The sequence below is a fragment of the Grammomys surdaster genome, unplaced genomic scaffold, assembly GCF_004785775.1.
Source record: "Grammomys surdaster isolate TR1022 unplaced genomic scaffold, NIH_TR_1.0 1057, whole genome shotgun sequence".
Taxonomy (NCBI): Eukaryota; Metazoa; Chordata; class Mammalia; order Rodentia; family Muridae; genus Grammomys; species Grammomys surdaster.
In genome coordinates, this window is record NW_021605476.1 from 458,339 (window position 1) to 481,388 (window position 23,050).

General features: G+C 40.6%; 1 protein-coding gene across 5 annotated transcripts in view; it reads left to right on the forward strand.

The window, feature by feature from the left end:
* Dmxl2 (Dmx like 2) overlaps positions 1–21,659 on the forward strand; it is a 129,592-nt gene extending 107,933 nt beyond the window's left edge. For 3 of the 5 annotated variants that reach the window (XM_028783311.1, XM_028783312.1, XM_028783315.1), the window contains 15 exons: positions 2,072–2,202; positions 3,156–3,241; positions 3,626–3,827; positions 4,718–4,835; positions 8,587–8,649; positions 9,430–9,516; positions 9,597–9,718; positions 10,738–10,876; positions 11,539–11,599; positions 11,699–11,826; positions 12,371–12,448; positions 17,052–17,143; positions 17,722–17,774; positions 19,023–19,240; positions 20,173–21,659. In XM_028783311.1, the coding sequence (XP_028639144.1) occupies positions 2,072–2,202; positions 3,156–3,241; positions 3,626–3,827; positions 4,718–4,835; positions 8,587–8,649; positions 9,430–9,516; positions 9,597–9,718; positions 10,738–10,876; positions 11,539–11,599; positions 11,699–11,826; positions 12,371–12,448; positions 17,052–17,143; positions 17,722–17,774; positions 19,023–19,240; positions 20,173–20,382 (1,788 nt within the window). In that variant the 3' untranslated portion in view covers positions 20,383–21,659. The remainder of the gene's footprint in view (positions 1–2,071; positions 2,203–3,155; positions 3,242–3,625; positions 3,828–4,717; positions 4,836–8,586; positions 8,650–9,429; positions 9,517–9,596; positions 9,719–10,737; positions 10,877–11,538; positions 11,600–11,698; positions 11,827–12,370; positions 12,449–17,051; positions 17,144–17,721; positions 17,775–19,022; positions 19,241–20,172) is intronic. The other 2 variants (XM_028783313.1, XM_028783314.1) reach the window with 1 other exon arrangement.
* Positions 21,660–23,050: the final 1,391 nt, after the last annotated feature.

Here is a 23,050-nt window from a genome sequence, read left to right on the forward strand (position 1 = left end):
AACTTCAAACATATACAAGAAGAAAAATAATTTCTAAATCCTTATCTACCATCTAGTTTCAACTCAGTGGACAATGATTTCGTTTTACTTTTGTTTACTGTTGAGGGGTTAGAAGCAAATATAGACCTCACAAAATTTCATTCCTAGTAATGAGTCATTTGGAGGCAGGGTCTGGCTGCGCAGCCTTGTGTAGACTGGCTTTGAACTTCCCTCAGCCCTCCTGCCCCTCACAAATGCCCATTTATCCACTCACATGCATGTGCCCACACTAAATAAATACATGAGAACATTTAAAGTATTGTAAAGCTAGATTTGGTGGCACACAGTTGTAATCCTGCACTGGTACTAGGGATGTGGGCACAGGAGGGTACCAGTTTGAGGTCAGCCTGTGCTGTCCTTAAAAATCAAACAGCAAAAGAACAGATTTTTTTCTTAAAGGTGTGCACCCCATCACCCAGCTTTTTAAACAATTAAAAAAAAGTATGTGTTTAGGTGTTTTGTCTCCAGGTATGCCTGTATACCACATTAGTGTAGTGTAGTGCCCAAGGAAGCAAAAAAGGGTGTTGGATGTACTGGAGATGCACTACAGGTAGTGCTGAGGCACCGTGTGGGAGCCAGGAGTCAGACCCAGCTCCTCTGGAAGAGCAGCTTGTACTCTTACCCACTGAGCCATTGCCTTTCCTGTCTATGTTAAATGGTTTTATGTAGTTGCAAGTTAGGATCCAAAATAAGATTCATACATCTCAGTTAGCTGCTGTGTCTTAGTCTCTGTCTTTAGTTGGGGGAGTTGGGGGGGAGGGACTTATGTAATCCATGTAGTCCCTCCGCCCTCAGTGGGTCATAGGATATGGCAGTTGGGGCACTTCTTCAGTGACACTCATCTAAGGGTTGCCAAGAGTGTGCCATATATATCTGCTAGGCTTAGGGAGGAAAGGGTGCGTTGATAGAGGTGTGCTGGAGAGAGGAGGCAGAGAGAAGTGATGACGTCGGAGCCCTTGGGACAGAGGGAATGAATCCATCCTTCCAGGAGCAGGCATAAGTTAATAGAGTAGCTTAACATTATAAGACCTGTGTAGAAAATCAGGGGGTACAGGAACAGAGGACACTTACTCTACAATGTCTGCATTAAAGTTTATTAGAATGTGTAAGCTCACAGGAATATCTATTCTTTTGAGTGCTTGCTCTTGCTCTCCCTCCCCCTTCCCTCATTCCTCACCCTCCCCAAACCCCCAGCTGTAGCTGAACTAGACCACACAAATTTACTTGCAGGCCTTTGATAGCCACTGGAGTGGCTGCAGTTACAGTAGGAAATCTCAGTCAGATGACTTCTAAAGCCCTAGAGTTTGCTCACCTCTTCTGTTCTCAGAGAAACTGCTTTGGAATCCCTTCATGGTCACCACATTCTATCAGAAATGTTGGAGTGTCCTATTTACTTATTTTGAGTGAGCAACTGCATGCTATGGGAAAACAGGTTGTCAGGGTACCCTCTTGGGCTTCTTAGTCTTGGTTATGAACAGACTCAAAAGGAAGGTGGAGGACAACTTTGGTAGAGCTTACAGAAGAAAGACTCCAGGACAGACAAACTCTTGCTCTTGCTAGCTGCTTGTACGAAGGAGATAGAAAAGATGAAGAGAGAGGCACACTGTTTGAGGTAAACATGGAATACAAGAAAAAGCATACTTGGGCTCTGGCCTGTGTGTAGAAAGGAGGAGACATAGAGAAGACAAAATAGGAAAAAGTCTACGTCTTTGCTCTTTCTTAGGTTTTAATTCTCTGGTTTGTATAGAATAGAGTGAGGGGCAGACTTCATCTTCCTTTATACAGTTCTTGAATTGAATCTACGACAACTTTCCCCTGGTAATTTTGACTTTTGTAAATCTAGAACCTGCAAAAGAAAGCTTTGCTCAGATTGACACAATTTACTATATTCCATTTTAAATCAGAATAAAACTGTTTGTTTAAATAATTTAATAATGTTTAAAATATGTTCTAAATATGCATTATATAAAGTCTGTATTTAATATATTATCAAATTCCATATTTATACCAATGGCTTTGTCTTCTGTTGCAGCCATTTCTTCCTCTGTCTGATAGTGGTGTCATCTATGATTCTGATGAAAGTGTTCACAGCGATGATGAAGAAGATGATGCCTTTTTTTCAGACACACAAATACAGGAGCATCAGGATCCTAATTCATATAGGTAAATGAGCCCCTATCTTCTTTTGTCCTTCTTTTTCAGAAAAACGTAGTATTAGAAGTCTATGTGGTTGGATGAGGTAACTCATACTTTAATTCCAGCAGAGGTAGGCAGGGAATGCTCGGTGCATTGTAGGCCAGTTTGGTCTACAAAACAAACAAACAAACAAACAAACAACCCAAAAATTAAAAGTTAAAAATAGAGGCCACATTTCACTGTGTATTCCTGGCTGGCCTAGAACTTGGTATATAGACCAGGCTAGCTTCAAACTACACCTACCTTTGCATCCCAAGTGCTGGTATTAAAGGCATTTGCCACCACACTGGGTCTCAGGGTTATTTGTTTGTTTTAATATTACCATGTATCTATATAAAACATGATATATTTTCAAGGTAGGACTTTTTTACCTTTCAGGTAAGTTTCTAGAATAGGTTCCATGAAAATTATAAAACTAACAGTTTATTGAAGAAAAAAATGTAACTCATGCTTTTGGAACTTAACACATCAAATGACATGCTATTTAGATTCTATGTGACAGTATGAGAAATGTCTTTCTACTAGGTAATTTTTATATATTCTAAATGTGATATATTATTAAAGTCTCTTTCCTTCCTTCTCTTTTATTTTTTTATTTTTTTAAGACAGTCTTTATACATAGTCTTGGCTGTATAGAACTTGCTATGTAAACCAGGGAACAGAGATTCCTTTGAACTCAGAGATTCCTCTGTCTCTGCCTCCTAAGCATTGGGATTAAAGGTGTGAGCCATCATGCCTCATCTAAAGTTTTGTTTTTCAGTGACTATAAAGGATTCACTTTTGTGTAATAAAAGTCAGAGGCAGCTTTTCTGAGTTGGGCCCCACAGTTGATAGAGGCATGACTACTCTTTTCCTATGATTCGTTTTCTAGGTTGTTAAGTGCATTTTTGTTTGTTTTGTTTTTTTCTTTTCCCAAACAGCTGGGCTCTTCTGCATTTGACAATGGTTAAGCTGGCACTTCACAATATCAAGAATTTTTTTCCTATTGCTGGGCTGGAATTCTCTGGTGAGTTTGAAATTTGAAAGTCAGTGTTGTTAAATATAATAAATTGCTATCAAGTTAATGTTCAAAATCTATGTAGAAGGCCATTTACTATTTTTAAAATGCTGCATTAGATATTTTGAAAAGTCTTCTCTCTTACATGCTCCAGTCTGTGGTTTGAATTTGATAAAGCACTACAATCTTGCCTAGCAGACTGAAAGAATGAGAATCAAGAACAGGAAAGCTGCATTCTTTTCTCTGTTTGTTTTAGTGCCTTCCATTTTGTTGAAAGTATTAAGACTAAGATTAAGAATATCCTCCCAAGCCTGAGGTGTCTATTTTTAGAAGTCTGGCTGTAAGAGTTTAAACTCTGCAGGCATATAGTGACTTAACTTTCTTACCCTCTAGAGCTCCCTGTGACATCACCACTAGGAATTGCTGTCATTAAAAACTTGGAGAACTGGGAACAGATTCTGCAGGAGAAAATGGATCACTTTGAAGGTCCACCCCCTAACTATGTCAACACATACCCAACTGACCTCTCAGTGGGAGCTGGGCCAGCTATTCTCCGAAATAAAGCAATGTTAGAGCCTGAAAATACTCCATTCAAGTAAGATGCTTCTTAGAATCCTGATGATAGTATAGCTTGCTTTAGCTCTTCTGGGAACCAGTTTGACAGAGCATGCCACTAGCCTTCAGAATAGTCTTGTATTTTTAATTAAGGAAATTATAACTTACATTTATAATAGGGAAATAGTCTTTTATTTTCATCTGTTTCTTACTCTTGGGGGAGATTTAATAGCAATGTACATATGCAATTATTGTTACTGTTTTTTGTGGATAAGTTAATAAAGGAAAAATGAAGGTTTTATTGTTGCTTTGATACAGTGTCTGCCTAACTCAGCCCTTTGATGAGCAGCATGCTTTCAAAAACTTCAGTATGTCCACCACATGGATTCGGATAAAGAATCAAACATAAAATCCACACAGCTATAAAAAGTTATTTTTAACTAGTAAATAAAAACATAAAAATGATTTTTCATGGGTCGGTTTGTGATAGCTTGACATACATAGTGTATCTGTTGAAGTTGAATTAAGCATCTGGTTACTTGCTTTGTTTTAAGGAACCACCCATGTTTAGGAATAGTGTTCACAAGCTTGAAGGACCAAGAGGATAGACTTAAGTAACTGGAAATACTGTCATTTTCTTTATATTTATCAAATGTGCTTTTACCGTGTGGAAAGCCTAAAGTGTAATTTAAAAAGAAAATAATGAGTCACTTGATAGTTCTCTCTCCCAGTTCATTTACTATGATTGGAAAATTGATTACTAGGCCAAGCAGTTATTTTCAGGAAAACTAAAATTAAGAGTGAAATAAATCATAAGGTTTGTTGTGCTTACAGCTGTGTTATTTGAATGAATTTGGAGCATTTAAAACAAGTATCTGCAAATGCCTTATTTACTATGAGTTGATTGATTTGTCAACATTCATTTGATAGATCTCGGGATTCATCTGCACTTCCAGTCAAACGACTCTGGCATTTCCTTGTCAAGCAGGAAGTTCTTCAAGAGACATTTATTAGATACATTTTCACTAAGAAGAGAAAGCAGAGTGAGGTATTGTTTCTGTTGTAATTTTTCTTTAGTCTCTTTTCTTTTCTTAACATATCTGACTTTAGTATTTCACTTATTTTTAAAATGTATTTTTGGATAGGACTTCTCTGTTATTTTTACACATCTGAGTAGTATCCAAAGCTTGCAAAGCTGTGGAGAGCTTTGATGAAATCTCATATTTCTGTTTCATAGCAATGGAACAGTGTAAGTTCCATGCTAAATCACATGTTCAAGTGACATTTGTTAATTCCCTTAAATAACTGCTGTTGGACAGTCACCTATAATAACTTTGCAGTAAATGATTTCAGGAACCTAACATATAAATGGCCGCAGTCTGTGATATGATCCTCTAAATATGTAATTTAAATTACAACATAGCCCTTTAAGCATGTGATTCACTCTTAACTTATAAATGAACAGGTTTGGTTTGGTTTGGTTTGGTTTTTTGCTTTTAATTGAAGAGGGCTTCTGATCCCCTGGAACTAAAGGTCACAACCTTCTGACATGGCTGCTGAGAAGTGAACTCGGGTATTTTGCAACAGCAGTATGTACTCTTAACTGCTGAGCCATCCCTCCAACATCAATGAACAGCTGTTTAAACAACAAATTTAAGAAAATTTTGTGAAAGAATAAAGTACAGAAATACCAAAAGCAAGATAAAGGATGGCACGCTTATAAATGAAGGCACAGGTTTAGTCTTGCCTGGTGTCTAAGAAGCCAGTATTAGCATTGCATGTGTGAGTCAAGAAGAATTAGGGCTTTAGGTGCCGGCAAGGAATCTCTTCCTTAGAAGACATTTTACTCAGCACTTTAGTGCCTTCAGTGAGGCAGTGAGGAGACTGCAAAGCATGCAGAACAGTATCAGACAAAGGCTTGGCAAGCTCAGTCTGAGAGAAGAAACATGAGTTGTATTTCACTTAGAAAGGTAAAAATGGAGAAGAGGTAACTTCCCAAGGTCAAGTGGAGAATTGCTGAGCCTTTTCCCATGCCCAGGGCAGCAGCAGCTACAACCCTCATTCTTGTTCAGTAGTTGTCTGTGCACATGGATGGTACCTATGGCCAGTCCTTAAGAATAGCTTTGTGTTTTATCTCTGTGCTTAAGGATAGAAAAGAGGAGATGTAGTGAATCCTTCAAGTCCTGATGAGCTTTTTGTTCACAAAGCCTCTAATGGTGTTGAAGTTACTGATACAGTATCTGTTGGGGAACTCAGGTACACTGCCTGCCTCAGGCTATAGCATTCCTAGTGGTGACTGATGCTGATTCTATACAGTGTGGAAATTTAAGAAATGGCTGTAAAATGAAAGATGATTATTCAATTATGAGTTACTCATGAAAGCCAAATCTTTGAAGGGCTACATTTCCTGAATGTAGTTCTTTAAATCATTAAACTTACAGTTTATAAAAACTGTGACTTAATTCTTGGTCCAGCTGTTAGCATACAGATCCTTAGTCTCTCCTCATAGCCTGCAGGCTCTGTGGTCTTGGAGTCAGCAGGCCAAGCTTTGAGTTTCAGCAGGGGTCCCTGTGAAGACCACAGTGTGGGGAGAGAGAGAGAGAGAGAGAGAGAGAGAGAGAGAGAGAGAGAGAGAGCAGGCACTTCCTAGCTTGCTGTAGGAGTGTGGTATAACTTGGAGTTGAGATAAAAGAAGTTTGTCAGTTTCCCTTTGACTTTTGTTTATTGAATGAAGTGCCTCTCTTCTCCATTTGTGCCACCCTACAGACTTGTGACTGAGCACTGGAGTGTGGCCCATATGACTGAACTTGCAATTTTGTTTAATTTTGAGTACCTACATGATTAGTGGCTACTGTATCAAGAAGTACAGATCTGTTGAAACGTTTTTAAGAAAAGAATTTTGGAAAATATTTAAAGCAAGATAAAAACTAATCACTAGTTTCAGAAATAAAATCTTGTGCTTTATCTTTGTAGGTTTTGGGGTAGGATTTTGGTTATCAGCAAATTTGATAAATTGATTAGTAAAAATCCTTAACACACACACACACACACACACACACACACACACACACACGAGAGAGAGAGAGAGAGAGAGAAGAGAGAGAGAGAGAGAGAGAGAGAGAGAGAGAGAGAGAGAGAGAGAGAGAAAGAGAAAGAGAGAAAGAGAGAGAGAAACAGAAAACCCCACCAAAAAACCTTAGCGAGAGCTCAGCAGTTAAGAGCACTTGTGACTTTCAGAGGACCTGAGTTCCATTCCTAGCTCTTACGTCTGGCAGTTCACAACCACCTCTACTTCTAGCTCCAGGGGCTCTGACACCCTTTCTAGCCTCCATGGTCACCCTTATACATGTGATATGTACACACTGAAAAACACATCCATCCATCCATCCATATATGCACATACATATACGTTCACACACACACACAAATAAAAATTTAAGTAACTAAAATAAAAGACAAAAACTGATACGTTGACTAATCCATGATTTGAAATTCTTGACATACTATAAAAAGGTAACTTTACTCATCAAATAAGTTAAAGAAAAATGTTCCACAGATCAAGCTTTCGTCAAATTGTTAAATGTGTCAAACTAGCTGGTTGACTTAGCAAGCCAATTCTTCAGTGAATGACTTTCACTGAGTTAGCCATTCTCAGAGTAGAACAACTCCCATGTTTTCCTGGGTACTTCATTGTCAGTTGCTATGGTACCGTGTGGTCCTTAAAGGAGGGTCAGAGAATTTGAATGGACTGTCAGGCTGAAATTGTTACATCAGGAAGACCGGGGAGAAGTTTCAGGTTCTGATCATGCCTTCCGGGGCTAATGCAGTAGAGGAGTAATATTTCTAGTTGTACCTTGCCTAGGACTTGTCAACCAGGGAGCAAGCAAGTATGCTTTTTTCCCATGCCTCATCCTTTCATTCACAAGGAGAGTGATCTAGCCGTATGATTGCTCAGACTCGTTCATGAGTAAGACTGCAGCAGTGATCAGTGCACAGCTCGGTGCCTCTGCTGACATGCCAGCATTTGGAAGGTAAAAGCAAAAGGGTCTCATACTCTAGCCCCAGGCTGTTGAGACCAGGTCTCAACAAAACAAAAGGGAGTATGCTTTTAGCATTCATGAAGCTGTGGGTTCAATCCTCAAGACTGTTTAAAAAAAATGGAGGTGGACGGGAACTGATAACATGATTGGAAATGGCTCAGGCAGTAAATTGCTTGCTGTACAGTCTGCGGATGGGGGTCAGATCGTCAGCACCCACAGGGAAGTCCAAGTACAGCAGCACATCCGTATCCTAGAACCGGCATGCTGAGACAGGCAGACGGGCAAAGCTTGCTGACTGGTGAGGATAAGACCATATTCAGTGAAAGACCCTATTTTAAAAAAAAAATAAGGTGGAGAGCCATTGAGAAAGACACTCAGGGTTGAATTCTGGCCTCCACAGGACCTCCCCCCTCCATGTGTACATATATCAATATGTACATCTATATAAAACAAAATTAAAAGAAGTAGGTCTTATTTTTAGAGATTATTGATTTAAGAACTTTAACTTACATAAGTGGTACACAATTAGTAAATTTTAATTGTGAGGTAGTTTTTATGTTTTCATGTGTATATGATAGAATAACTTTAGTTAGCCTGGTTTTGCTTTGTTGATCTGATACTCTATTTTATCTAGTTTAATTTTTTGAAGTCAGTTTTATCATCTTTGTATGATAACCATTCTTGCTTGAAGTTTTTCATTCTCTCTATTATTTCATTTTATGCATGTGTTTTGTGTCTGTGGCGGTGTGGTGTATGTAGTCTGTAGAAGAACATGTGGAGCAGGTCAGACACAACTCCGTAGCAGAGGATTGCCACGGCAAGGTAGTCTCCAGTGCCTCTCTGCAGCTCCCTTCTCAGAGCTCTCGGAGCTAACCCCTCATCTCTAATGCTAATCATGGCTGCCCAGCTGATTAAGAGGCCTTCTCTCAGACCGCCTTAGAAGGAGGAGAGGACACGCCCTGGGTCCAGCTCTGCTCTGCTCAGCTCTGAGCTCTTCCTCCTTGTTCTCATCTTTACTGCCGTCATACTTCCTAGACTGTTGTAAAGCACAACTGGTTTTTCTTCTCTCCTCTCCTCTTAACTTCTCATTCATCTCTGACTCTCAAGATGCCTCGATTGTTCTGTTTTCCATTCTTTTCTCCCTGGTCTCCCTAGGTTTTCCCTGTTTCCAATTTCTTAACCTTTACTTTAAAGTGTTTCATAACATATCTCTCCTTTGACTTCCTATGACTTTGTCCTTCACTGTGCCTCTTAACACACACACGTACAGACACACACATACACACACACATGCACGCACACACAGACTCTCACACATTCTCTTATTACAGAATATTTGTGCATTTTAGAGGAGCTAAAATAAGTGTATAAATTGTGAAACATTTTAATCATTGCCATATAATCACATTGGGACTCTTCATAATTGGGGCGTTTGATTACAGAGCTTCAGAACACAAGAGATTCTAAAACTAATTGCCAACACACTAACGCTCCTCTGCTCCTCCTGTCTGCTACAGTACTTCTTACTCAGCTGTCGTCCTGTGGGATGGTCATGTCTGTGGAGATTCACGTAGCAACAACTAACTCAGCAATGTTTTGCAGGTCGAAGCGGATCTGGGCTATCCAGGAGGGAAGGCAAAGGTCATTCATAAGGAGTCTGACATGATCATGGCATTTTCTATTAATAAGGTAAACATTGTAGTCATTATAAATAATGTTCTGCTTTTTAGTGAAATTGTGCAAATCCTTGTTCTGCTTTTGCTTCCTAGGCAAACTGTAATGAAATTGTTTTGGCTTCAACACATGATGTTCAAGAACTTGATGTCACTTCTCTACTGGCTTGTCAATCATATATATGGATTGGAGAAGAATATGACAGAGAGTCGAAAAGGTGTGGCTCATGAGGGGTTATTGTAAATACCATTGTCATCTGGGTGGTTGGGGCACATGCCTTTGATCTCAGTATTTGGGAGGCAGAGGAAGGGGATCTCTGAGTTAGAGACCTGCCTAGTCTGCAGAGCTAGTTCAGGACAGCCAGGTCTACTCCTGTTTCGAAAAACCAAAAAATATAAATAAACAAACAAATACATAAATAAAAATAAATGCCATTGTCTTTAGCAAATATCTGCTAAGTTGTTGAGATGAGAAAGATATACCTCTCTTCAGTTATGCAAGAAACAAACATAATTGGTTTAGTTGACAATAAAAGTCTTCACTTATACAAGATTTATAAATTACTCATAATTTTCCCATTAAACTTCCATATCTGACAGGAGATCTAAGGTTTAAAACTGCAACTTTGACCTTTAACTCCAGGGAAACAGGAGTATCTCTTTGCCCTCCCTACTCCTAATTGACACTTTTTCTCTTCTCAGCTAGCTTCCCTTCTTGTTCGTGTGTGTGTGTGTGTGTGTGTATGCGCGTGCACACACACACACCAATGAATTTCATTATGGTTGTTTATAGAACCGTTGGCACGTTGCCAGTGCTGTACCACTGAAGGAAATAGCTCTCCCTTTCCTAGTAACCATTGGCTGTGTATAAATACTCAAGGAGGGTTAAAATACTTTCAACATTAGTTGTAATATTGTAGCAATAAAGCTGCTCACATGGATAATATATGAGACTGAGTTTATATTTTGTTTAATGGGAAAGAAGTGTTAAAACTGGCTAGATTTAGATTTGTGCCTAAGTTTTTTATTCAGTGAATATTTATTCTATTTTTTAAATATTTTAACTGCTAAAGAACAATTTTTTTTTAAAAAAAGGCAAACCCTTCCTAAATCTGTATCTTTAGAAAAAGAAGATACCATTGAAAAAGAATCTCTCATGGTTGTATCCAATCTGTGTAGTTGGGTTTCTGTTAAAAGAGAGTAAACTTTCAGAGTAACATGCAACTGTTCTCCACAGTTCAGATGATATTGATTACCGTGGCTCTACCACAACCCTGTATCAGCCTGGTGCAGCCTCCCATTCTTCCAGCCAGGCACACCCACCTCCATCTCTGCCATGGCTCGGCAGTGGACAGACAAGCACTGGAGCTACTGTGGTATGTCTTTCATCTCCAGACACATATGGTTTCTGAGCGTGGGCACCTCAAGAAATGTGTTGAAGTTGCTTGACATAGAAATTATACTAAAAACGAGAATAACTTGCTTTGAGTTTCCCAGTGCATGCTTTCCACATACCCGCCACAGGTGGGAGTGGGTATTATTGTCCTCTAGTATTATGTCATAGGTGAACAACTGAGACACAGTGGTAAAGCAGAGTCAGAGAGGAGTTCAAGTTCTGTCTAAAGTTTGAACGTTGCCTCAGATGACTGAATGTTAATTCGTCCTTGTCACTATAGTTGAAGGAGTCCTATTCTTTCATATTCTGAATATCAGCAGGATACCAGCCTGGGCTACCTAGCCAGATTCCCCCTACTCCCAGCCCCAAAATCAACCTGATGGTTGTCAGGGAGGGGGTAGTTGGAAGAGTCCCTTTGTCATTAGATGAAGCTGTTTGTAATGTCTACACAGGGCAGGGCTGTACCAGTAAATGATAGTTTCTGTTTGCAAAAATGTATATTAAACATTTCAGAACCCTCAGCAGGGCTTGTCTCAGCTAAAGCTTCTTCTTAGGATGAATGCCACAGGGGATGCTCTGATGCTCTTCCTTCCTCATCCCTTCTGAATGCACATAGTAAACTCATGTTTCCTCCCTTTAAAGCTCATGAAAAGGAACCTACATAATGTTAAGAGAATGACATCACACCCTGTCCATCAGTACTGTAAGTATTTTGTTTGTCATCCAAGAGTCTGAAGTGTCTTTTGAAGAATGAGAGTTACTGAAACTCTTCAGTTTCTTACTGCACACCTTCTGTGTCTAGATCTCACAGGTGCCCAGGACGGCAGTGTGCGGATGTTTGAGTGGACACGGCCTCAGCAACTCGTCTGTTTCCGTCAAGCTGGCAATGCAAGAGTTACTAGATTGTATTTTAACTCACAAGGCAACAAGGTTTGTTCCTGGGAGTTAGTGCTGAGTGGATCCTGAGTTTATTTTCATACAATTTATTAAAATTGTATCAAAAAAAATGAATGACCGTGGGTTTAAACTGAGCAGGCTGTTTGTTGAATTCTGTTTATGTAGCCTCTTTTCTTACAATAGAAACACAAATCTGCAAAACTTAGGGCAGTTTAGCCAGTTATTCATTGTAGCATTTTGTGAAAGAAAACTACTTCTGCCCCAAGTGCTGTTGGTGTCTGCCAGCTTGCTATAGTCTTACTGACACCCAGTTTTTCCTTCCCTGTGTTGTGGAGGCTTAGGGAAATGCATGGTGTGTGTGGACACACAGTTACAAGGTGACAAGAAAGGTGGGGGGGGGGAGAATGCACACTTAGAACGTGGCAGGGAAGGCAGGTGCTTGGCCTTTGTGAGAAGCACAGGGGAGAGCTATTGGAGGAGTTTGTAAAGTGAGCCCTGAGCAAGCCTCTGTCATAGATATTTTGCTTTTGGCAAGAATTCTGAAAACCTGTGTTTGATGTTCATGCCCCTCTTACAGTGTGGTGTTGCAGACGGAGAGGGTTTTCTGAGTATTTGGCAAGTTAACCAAACTGCATCAAATCCCAAACCTTACATGGTAAGTGCCACTCACATTCCCAGAGTGAACACAGAGAACATTGTTGGTGAAGTGTCTGCTTTTAACAGTGGATCTCAGTATTTAACAGTGGATCTTAGTAGTCATTCTTTTGGAAAATGACAGTTCTACCTAGCATGAGCCATCCATCTGTATCCTCAGTTTAAACAGAAATAACCAAAACAACAAACAGCTTTCGCTTTTTACCTTAAAGGGCAGCTGTGGGTTTGTTCCTCTGTGTGGTCCAACTCAGAATACATTTTTAATGGTACTTTTGTCCATTTCAGAAACAATTCTTCTTTTAAATAATGTTTTTATTTTATGAGAACTAAATTCATAGTTGTAGAATTTTATTAAGTACATAATTAAAATTCAAACAGGTTCTGAGCACTAATTGCTTTCAGAACTTTTCCTTTTTCCCAGATGGTAATGTAACCCTGAGAGTTCCTTCACATGCCTCCCCACGCCGTGTTAGATATGTGATGACACACGCACTGCTGTGCCTTCATGTGGCCGGGCTGTGGCTTAGGAGATAGGAGCGCCTTTGCTGTCCTCTGTGGGTCTGACAGTTTTGTATTCGTTATATCCACGCTTTTCTTATTTATGTCTTGCCTGAATATGTGTATGCGCATCCCTAGAGGTCAGACGAGGCCGGTAGATCCCTCAGAGCTGACATTAGAGGAAGGTATGCACCTCCATGTGGATGTGGAGAACAACGTGCAAAAGCGGTTAACCTCTGAGCTCTCTCTCCAGGCTTCGGTGGAATTTTTGGCATTGTATAAATAAATGGAGGCTCAGAAAGCTCTGAACCGTCTTAGTCCAGATAGATTACCCAAATGCTTTTAAATTGTCTTTTCTATTTTTAAAACATTTTTTATTAAAAGTCTTTTTCATACAATATATTTTGATCATGTTTTCCTCTCCCCCAACTCCTTCATTACATATGAGAGATACGAACATTTCTTTTAGATTAGTGGCACTGCAGACTGTCATAATGTCTTCTAAGAAATGCAAGTAATCTTTTTTTTATTGGATGTTTTATTTACATTTCATATGTTGTCCCCTTACCCCATCCCCCACCTACCCAGGAACCCCCTATCCCCTCACCCCTCCTCCTGCTTCTCTGTGGATGTACCCCCCCATTCCCACCTCCCCACCCTCAAATTCCCACCCCCTGGGGCGTCCAGCCTTCATGAGGCCAAGGATCTCTTCTCCCACCTATGCCCAGCAGGGCCCTCCACTCTTATGTATACAGCTGAAGCCATGGGTCCCTCCCTAAGTGCTACCAGGCTGGTTGTTTAGACCCTGGGAGCTGTGGTTGGTTGGTATTGTTGCTCTCCTCATGGTGCCACAAACCCTTTCAGCTCCAATGGTCTTCACTCTAACTCCTCCATTGGGAACCCCATGATCAGTACAATGGCTAGTTGTGAGCATCCGCCTCTGTATATGTCAGACTCTTGAAGACCTCTGAGGAGACATCTATATCAGGCTCTTATCAGCATGCACTTCCTGTCTTCCACATCAGCATCTACCTTTGGTGACTGCACATGGGATGGGTACGCAGGTGGAATGGTCTTCAGACGGCCCCTCCTTCAGTTTCTGTCCCTCACTTTGTCTCCATATTTGCTCCCTTGAGTATTTTGTTGCTCCTTCTAAGAAGGACCGTATCACCCCCACTTGGTCTTCCTTCTTCATGAGCTTCATGTGGCCTGTGAGTTGAATCTTGGGCATTTCAAGGTTCTGGGCTAATATCCAGTAATCAGTGAGTGAATACCATGTGTGTTCTTTTGTGATTGGCTTACTTCACTCAGGATGATAATTTCTAGTTCCATCCATTTACCTAGGAAACTCTTGAGTTCATTGTTTTTAATAGCTGAGTAATACTCCATTGTGTAAATATGCCACATTTTTTGAATCCATTCCTCAGTTGAAGGACATCTGGGTTCTTTCCAGCTCCTGACTATTATAAATAAGGCTGCTATGAACATAGTTGAGCATATGTCCTTGTTATATGTTCGAGCATCTTCTGGGTATATGCCTAGGAGTGGTATAGGTGGATCCTCAGGTAATGCTATGACCAATTTTCTGAGGAACCACCAGACTGATTTCCAAAGTGGTTGCACCATCTGAAATGCAAGTAATCTTGAGGAGATACTGTGCCTACTCATGCAATAAAATCCTGTTTATTTTTAGATACCCTGGTATCCTCCTGATGTAACAAGAACGGAATACTTAAGTTTTCCACATTGCTGGGACATTCTTAGGAGTGTTTTAGGGCAGGTTTAGGCTTGTGGGCTTCGTTCAGGACCACTTTTAACAGTGCCTTTGTGATTGGCAAAGCGTGGTGAGCACGAGGAGCACAGAGGTGGCTAAGGTGGAAGTCTGTGTTTAGACTACAATTGTTAGCTTAACCACAGCTTATGGAGGTGGGCAAGGTAGAGTTTTCTTCCTTGGGTTATTGTTGTTCATTATGATTTATATTATTATATAAAGTTTGTCGAGTTAGTCAAGGTTGTCAGCACTAAAATAACTTGAGGTCTTAATCTAATCAAATGTCTTTAGTAAATGAAATAAGCTCATATATTTAGTTTGAGGTGAGGTCTTGGGGTAGCCCAGGCTGACTTTCAAATCTTAGGTTCAAATGATCTTCCTGCCTTAGTCTTCCAGATAACTGAGACACCCACCACTATGTCTGCTAGTTCATATACTACCATGTCCTGTTTTTTTCCTTATAATTCAAACAGTAAAAAAAAAAAAAATGTTTTTTTGTTGTTTTGTTTCAAGACAAAAGTTTTCCTCTATACTCTTGGCTGTCTCAGAACTTGCTTTGTAGACCAGGCTGGCCTCAGATTCAGGGATCCACCTGTGTCTGCATCCCAAGGGCTGGGATGAAAGACATGTGCTATCACTGCCCAACTAAAATAAATGTTTTTTTGTTTTGTTTTGTTTTTGTTGTTGTTTATTTTTTTGAGACAAGGTATGTAGCCTTTGGCTGACCTGGAACTTGCTCTGTTGATCAGCCTGACCTCAGACTTACAGAGATCAGTCTGTCTCTTGAGTACTAGGGTTAAAGGTATGCGGTAGCTACCATGCCTGGTAACAGAATATAACCTTTAATTCAATATGTCTTATCAGCCTTTTCTAATTTTTAAATTCTTGGATACTATCAAAGGAATATGTAAATATCTATATCTTCTTGCTATCACTTTTTACTCTAGACTAAATCTTTATGGTAAACTTTTAATTAAGAGCTTAGAAATTTCAGAGACTTATGTAAGTTTTTTAATTTATTTTTTATTTATTCCCTCATACATCACATCCTGACCATAGTTTTCCCCTCCTCCTCTCCTCCCAATTGCCCTACCCCCTTTTCTTTTAGATTTTTTTCTGCTTTGAGGAGTACAGGCTTTGAAGCATGGCCTAATGATCCTGTCTGCCCCGGTTGAAGGCTGGGACAAGGCAGCTTGGGTGGGTGGAAGGATGCTGAGATAGTGAGATTGTTGGGGAGTTTGCATGGTGCACAACCTACCCGGACTTCTCCCAGTCTGCTTGTCTCTGGTAGTGCAGATTCTCATCCCCAGACCAGTCTCTGGTAGAGCAGAGAGCATTTGCCCCAGTAGGAAAATGGGGTACTGGAGATAGGATAGGGTAGGTGAAGGCCCAGAAAGTTGGGGAGTTTGGATGGTGCACAGCCTCCCTGGACTTCTCCCTGTCTGCATGGTCTCTGGTAGAGCAGAGAGTCTCTGCCCCAGTTGGAGGCTGGGCACAGCAAATAGCAAGGTGCAGGGCTGGGGATAGGCTGGGAGGGATGCTGAGAGAGTTGGGAAGTTGGGAGGTGGGCAGCTGACCGGGATTTTTCCCAGTCTGAGTAGTTCAGACTACAGTTTCTCATCTGTAGGTTTATTTTTTTATTTTATTGAATTCTTAAATAGCTTAAGACTTTCTGATATGAAAGATAATTTTAAACTATTTTACCTGAGAATTGGGAACATGATTACAAACCTAATGCTTCCTCTAGTAAGAAAAAATTATCAGTAAGGTCAGATGGTTACAACTTTTAATACTTTATAGGCTCACAAGGTTAGTACTAGCCTTTAAAAAATGGCAGGACTAGAAATGGGAGAGACAGTCACAACTAATTCATACTGACCTGTTTGTTCTTTGTGTACTTTAAAATTCTTTAAAGTGCTGTGTCATAAAAAGAAGGAAAAGTTGGCAGTGTGGCCTCTGGGTGTAGAGTGGCCTGCAGGTTCTGAGTGCTAAGCACATAGTATGGGTCTAGGTTCTGAGCAAGAGAGGTTCTGTTTAGTCTGGAGGAGGCTGGGCTTGAGGCCCCTAGTAGTATGCATTATTCTCCCATCCATATTGAGTTTAAAAAACTGTTGTTGTTAGGTGTGGTAGCACAGCACTTGGGAAGTTGAGGGTCATAAGGTTAAAGCAGCCTGAGAGACGTATCGAGATCCTATACCAAAGACAACAGAAGTAAAAATTTGAAATATATATTATCACTCAAGCGTCTTACACGTTATTGGCGGAACATTATTTGTTATCATTTCAGTTGCTACTGGAGTTTTAGATAACATTGGCTATATTTTGTTTTCTATAGAGTTGGCAGTGCCACAGTAAGGCCACAAGTGACTTTGCGTTTATCACCTCTTCAAGTCTAGTTGCAACATCTGGACAGTCCAATGACAATAGGTAGGTTGATGGAAACAAAAGACTTAACAAAAATTTAAGCACAGGCTAGCTTTCCTAGAAAGTGAGGATTTCTATTTAGTAGGCTTTTTTTTTTAATCCAAGGAATATGTTTTATGTTTTATAATCCTCACCATGGCTTTCCTTACCAGAAACAAAACAAACATTTGTCCTAATGTAGTCTGCAGCCATTGTAAAGTCCCTTAGCACTGAGGAGCGTGTGAGGAGCGTGTGACACGGCTGCAGCCATCATTTGCATTTTCCCTCACATTGTTTTCATTAGCTGTGTGCTATGAACAGGACTGTTAGCCTGAAGTGATTACTTCCCAGGGATATAACTGCCCTTCTACTGAGGAAGTCATTTCCCAGTTTCTCCAGAAGGGTCATTGAGAAGAGATGGGCTGGGGGTGCAATGACAGGGATCTTATAAAAGTGATACTGGCATAAACTCTTAGAAGAGACAAACCACCCCCATGCTAGTTGGCAATCTCAAATAAGAAAAATACTTTTCTTGACAAAATTTTCCCTTATTGGTGACTTTGAATAACTGTTTCTGATGTAGTTTATTATTTCTTTAAAAGGAACGTCTGCCTCTGGGACACATTAATATCACCTGGAAACAGCCTCATTCACGGTGAGTTAAAGGGTGATTCTTTGACACATTATGAAGGAATGCTCTCTAGGTTTGATTTTACTTCAAGAATTCAGTGTTTGCTCACAGGTTGATGTGGAGGACTGCACAGAGACAAAAGGGTTATTTCGTCCAGCAGTTTCAGCCCCTGGTTGTTTGTCCTGTGAATCTGAGGGGAGAAGAATGGGGACCCACTCTCCTTCCAAGAGGCCCTTATCTTCTAAAAGTTCTGCTACCACCTAGTGGTGCCATTGGCTAGAAACGTTTGGAGCATGTTTATCCAGACTGTATCATAAGGCCATCTCCTTAGCTTGTGGCTGAACTTATTCAGATACATGAGGCTACACTTCTTACCTAGTTACCGCTCTTTGCTTTTTGGATGAGCATCAAGTGGGGTGAATGGTGCCGAGTAGTGACGATTGTGTGCACCACTGAGTGGCTTAGCTTCTTCTGTGCTCCTGCTTCTGTGTGCTGTTAAAAATGCTAGAACTTAGCACGTGTCCAGTATGTACTCATGAGGGCCAGTGTGCTCCTCCCATGTATGATGCTCTCCGTATTTTGTATGAGGCACATAACTGAGGACTCTTTAAACACCCTTTTCTGTTCATGTTTCATATTGATAGAATGCGTAGAAACTGTTTGTTTAGTATGACTTAGCACTTGAAGTATAGGGTTTCAGAAATTCTGTGACTTAAAATTAGGTGGATGTTCTTTAGAGTTTTTATATTTGTTCTTTTGGTGCTTTAACAGAATACCTGACAAAAACAGCTTAAAGGAAGGAGAGTTTAGTGTGGTTAAGGGCTTCAGGGGCTTCTTTCTATGCATGGTCTGCTGGCTCCGTGTTTTCTGTGCTGGGATGAGATAGAGAGAGCATGTGGTGAGGCAGAGCACCTTACCTCACGGTAGCCAGGAAGCAGAGCTACAGGAAAGGGGGTAGAAAAGTACATTCCTAAGGAGCGTGCTGTAGTGATCTGTCCCCAAGGCCAGGCCCACCTTCCAAGGACTCCGAGTAATGCCATCAAAGTATGAATCTTACAGGAGAACTAAAGCCAGAGCCCCTCCTGACTGTCATCTCTAAGTGACTGAATTCAGTAACTGGGGACAAATTCTCAACACATGCACTTTCTAAACAAATGATTTCAGGGAAGAAAAAAGTGAGCAATGAACTGCTGTATTTAAATGTGAATTAAAACATCAGAGCCACGAGTTGCAGGTTTTGGGAAAGTCTCCTGATATTCCTTTTTCTTTCAGGTTTTACTTGCCATGATCATGGTGCCACAGTACTTCAGTATGCCCCCAAACAACAACTCCTAATCTCGGGAGGTAGGAAAGGTTACATCTGCATTTTTGACATCAGACAGAGACAGCTAATGCACACCTTCCAGGCCCATGACTCGGCTATTAAGGCTTTGGCTCTGGATTCCTGTGAGGAATACTTCACTACAGGCTCAGCAGAAGGCAATATTAAAGTAAGTAAGGCAGGAGGTGAGCATAGACTAACGCTAGTCTTTCCTGCTGTCTAGACTGCTTGCTAGGAAAAAAACACACTCTGAAATGGAGGCATTGAATAAAACCTCCTGAAGTACTAGATGTCCTTGATGTGCCACCCCACTGTACCTTAACTTCTGTGTGGCTCTTTCTAAACCATTCTGCTATGGAAATCCAGCTAATAATCCAGTTCACTGGATCTCAGCTACTGTGACTATGCGCCTGGAAGGGGCTGGGAGGGCTGGGATGCACCACAGTGGTACAGTGCTTGCTTAACATGTGCAAGGCTTGGGTTCTGGGTTTTGTGATGATGGTCCTAGCATCACAAAATATTAAGAAGAAGGGACTTAATTTTGAGTAAAGTGTTTGAGGTTTTGTTTTGTGATGACAATTTGACCTCAGGACCTCATGGTGCTAGATAAACACAAACTAACAAGATACACCACTAGCCCCAAGTGTGTGCATTTAATTAACACATGGATGTATTTAGCAAAATTACTTTGGTACCTTGGACTTCTCTTCCTTTTTCCCACCTCTGTCCTCGGTACTCATAGCTGAAGGGATGTTTCCAGGGGGTTGAAGTGATACCATATTTCTTTTATTTTGTCTTGGAGCCTAGTTTCATGTGGAAACATATTTTATTGAATTAAATACGTGGTTGAATTAGTAGAGAGGTTTGGGGGTGGGGGGGGGAAGAGGGAGAGAGAATGTGAGGATAAAAATATGCAAGAAGCAGTAAATCTAAGATAGGATATGAATTATGTGAGTGACACTGTTACCTCCTGTTAGGTAGACAGCTAGGATAGCAGCAGTCAGCAGGAAATTAGGCCCTTATTAGTTGGGTCAAGGAACAGAAGTGAGAGCTGTACTTTCTCTCTCTCATTTATGACTCATCATATTTTTTTTAAATTAGGTATGGAGATTGACAGGTCATGGCCTGATTCATTCATTTAAGAATGAGCATGCTAAGCAGTCCATATTCCGGAACATTGGAGCTGGAGTTATGCAGATTGATATCAGCCAAGACAACCGACTGTTCTCCTGTGGTGCAGATGGCACACTGAAAACCAGGGTTCTGCCCAGTGCTTTTAATATCCCTAATAGAATTCTTGACATTCTGTAGTCTGAAAGCTTGAGGGTTTATTTTATATACCTCTCAGTTAAAAGGTGTAATGTAGAAATTAGGCAGTTCTGCTTTCCATGACAGTCAACACCTTGAAATCAACCGAGAGAGTCCCTGTGGAATTTGACTCTGATGCAAGCTGGGTTTTCCTCTACCTGAGTGTTCCTACGCAGGTTGGTAGAGTGCATGTACCTTGTCATTATACTGACGCATTAAAAAAAAATCCCATAAAACCCTACCTTGTATTGTATGAGAGGAAGCTATTCTTTACATCATGTAACAAACCTGATTCAGAAACACTTGAGGTTAGCCATCAGTAAGTTACAGTAATGAGCAGGGCCTTTATACCAAATCGAGGAAGAAAACGTTGCTGATTCAGGTTTTTCTTCCTGTTCTCATCATGGATGGAGCATGCTGCTGTCTCTTGTTGAATGAAGGATAGTCCTGGGTGTTGGACGCCCAAGACCACCAGAAACACTTCCTAACTGTGGAGCAGGCCCGGTCACTCTCATCCTTCCCTGCTGAGTATGTTTTCCTGTTAGTGTTCATACTGAGCTAGTACTGTAACTTGCAAATGAGTGCAAATTTAAATGCAATGTTTTCCTCACAATTTGCACATTGACATTTTTTGGACTGCTAGTTTTTCTATTAAAGTATCTGCCTTTATGTCAGGAATGTAATATGTTAGACATGGTGTATTTGTAGTTAAGCAACACACACCTTCTTAGTCTACTTTAGTGCTTTTCTTTTCATGTATTTAAGGTTAATGAGGCACATTTAAAGCTATGTTGAAACTACACCAATAGAACATTTCATATCAATTAAATGAATGTTAGGCTTTTTGTGGCCAGTTGATGAGATTGGTGATATTATTTATTGCCACAGCCTATTGTATAAACTATGCAGCGTTAAATATTATTTGCTTGTAAAATACTAGCCAGTGTCATATTTTGATGTATTTCCTTCGTTATGACCAAAAATATGTTGCAATATTGAAACCAGTGTCTGTGTGTGTTTAAGTGTTTACCAGCAAATTGTCTGACCATGTAATGAGAATGTTTGATGCCCATGTGGTAAATAGTAAAACATAATGGTGTAAAGCACCTTTCTCTGAAGGCGATGTGGTACTCATGCTGTGAAATACATATGTAAAAGAAATGTTATTTGTTAGAGTTTTATTTTAGTTTGGCCTATTTAAGTAGACTGGTCTGGCATTATTTGACACTGTTTTTAAGAGTTAATTTTAATAAAATGATTAACTATTAGAGAAATTTTCAGCCCTTAAACTGTTTATTCATTCACACATACCTATGGAACGTCATGTATCCAAGAAGCAACTCTAGTGAGGTGGAGTTTAAGAGTTGAGAGGGTGCTTACTTCACGGAACCTTGTCTGGACAGAACAGTTTATTGAAGGAAGTGTAATTGGTGGTTATGTTGGCAAAGGAGCTGTGCTAGGAATTGTGCTTCTGTAGAGTTGGAAGGGAGAGAATTTTGACACAGGAACATGAACAGAAATGTGGGGGTAAACATTACCTACCCCGTGGACCACGATCTGGATACTACAGCCCGTGGATGCTGTACTGTCTTTGGGTGTGCATACTAAGATAGTAGGAGTACTCAGTAGTACTCGGTAGTGAATAGACTTGCCTTTAACAAATTGAGTGTCAGAGGTTTGATTTGAAATTGTACTTTATAAACTGCCATTTGTCACACACATTTAAACATTGCCAAACTAGACATAATAACAGTTTAATGTTTTTGAATGTTGTTTTTTCTCTTTGGTTAGGTGATGAAAAGGGGACCTTAAAACAAATACTAGACAACCCATTGGATCTTTGTTCTAAATTTTTTTTCTGTCAGTGTGATAAACACCATGAACAAAAGCAACTTAGGAAGTTTATTTTAGCATATTGTCTTTGATTGAGCAATGCCAGGTCAGGAACTCCAGGCAGGAGTTTGAGCAGAAATCAGTTACTTTAGCTTATGTCCAGCTACCTGCCTGGGGAGAGAGCACTGACAAAGGACTTGATATTAGCAATCAAGAAATGCCCATCTACCGGTCTGATGGAGGCATCTCTTGAGTTGAGGTTCCTCTTCAGGTATGTTACAGTGTCAGCCAAGATCAGCTGTCACAGGCCTCAAACCACCTCTGCTGGGCAGGTCACTCATTCCATTGACTTGCTTTTCCCTAACCGGGAAGCCTAGTTCCAGACCCATGGCCTGGGAGCTTTCCTCTTTGTGAGCTGCCTTTGTAAAAGTCTCTTCTTCCCTCTCTGATCCCTGTTTCATATCTCCATTTTTCCTTGCCTGTGGCCATCTCCACATTCCCAGAACTAGCTCCTTAAACTGCCTTAAGTCTGCTTTGTTTGAAAGCCACCCTTGGTTGGTGAGCACTCCTTTCCTCTGGTGTCCTTCTCTCTGCACACTATCTTCTCTGGACCCTCAGGTCTAGCTCCAGACCCATGGTGTGGGAGCCTTTGTCAGCACTTGTCCAATAAGCAGCTTATCCACCAGCTCCGCCTAACCCTCCTCTGGTCATACATCTCTCTGATTGGCCTAGTCTAAGGAGGTCCATGCATCAGACATGCAGAGAAAGAAGTCCACATGCCCAGTCAAATTACACACACACACACACACACACACACACACACACACACACACACACA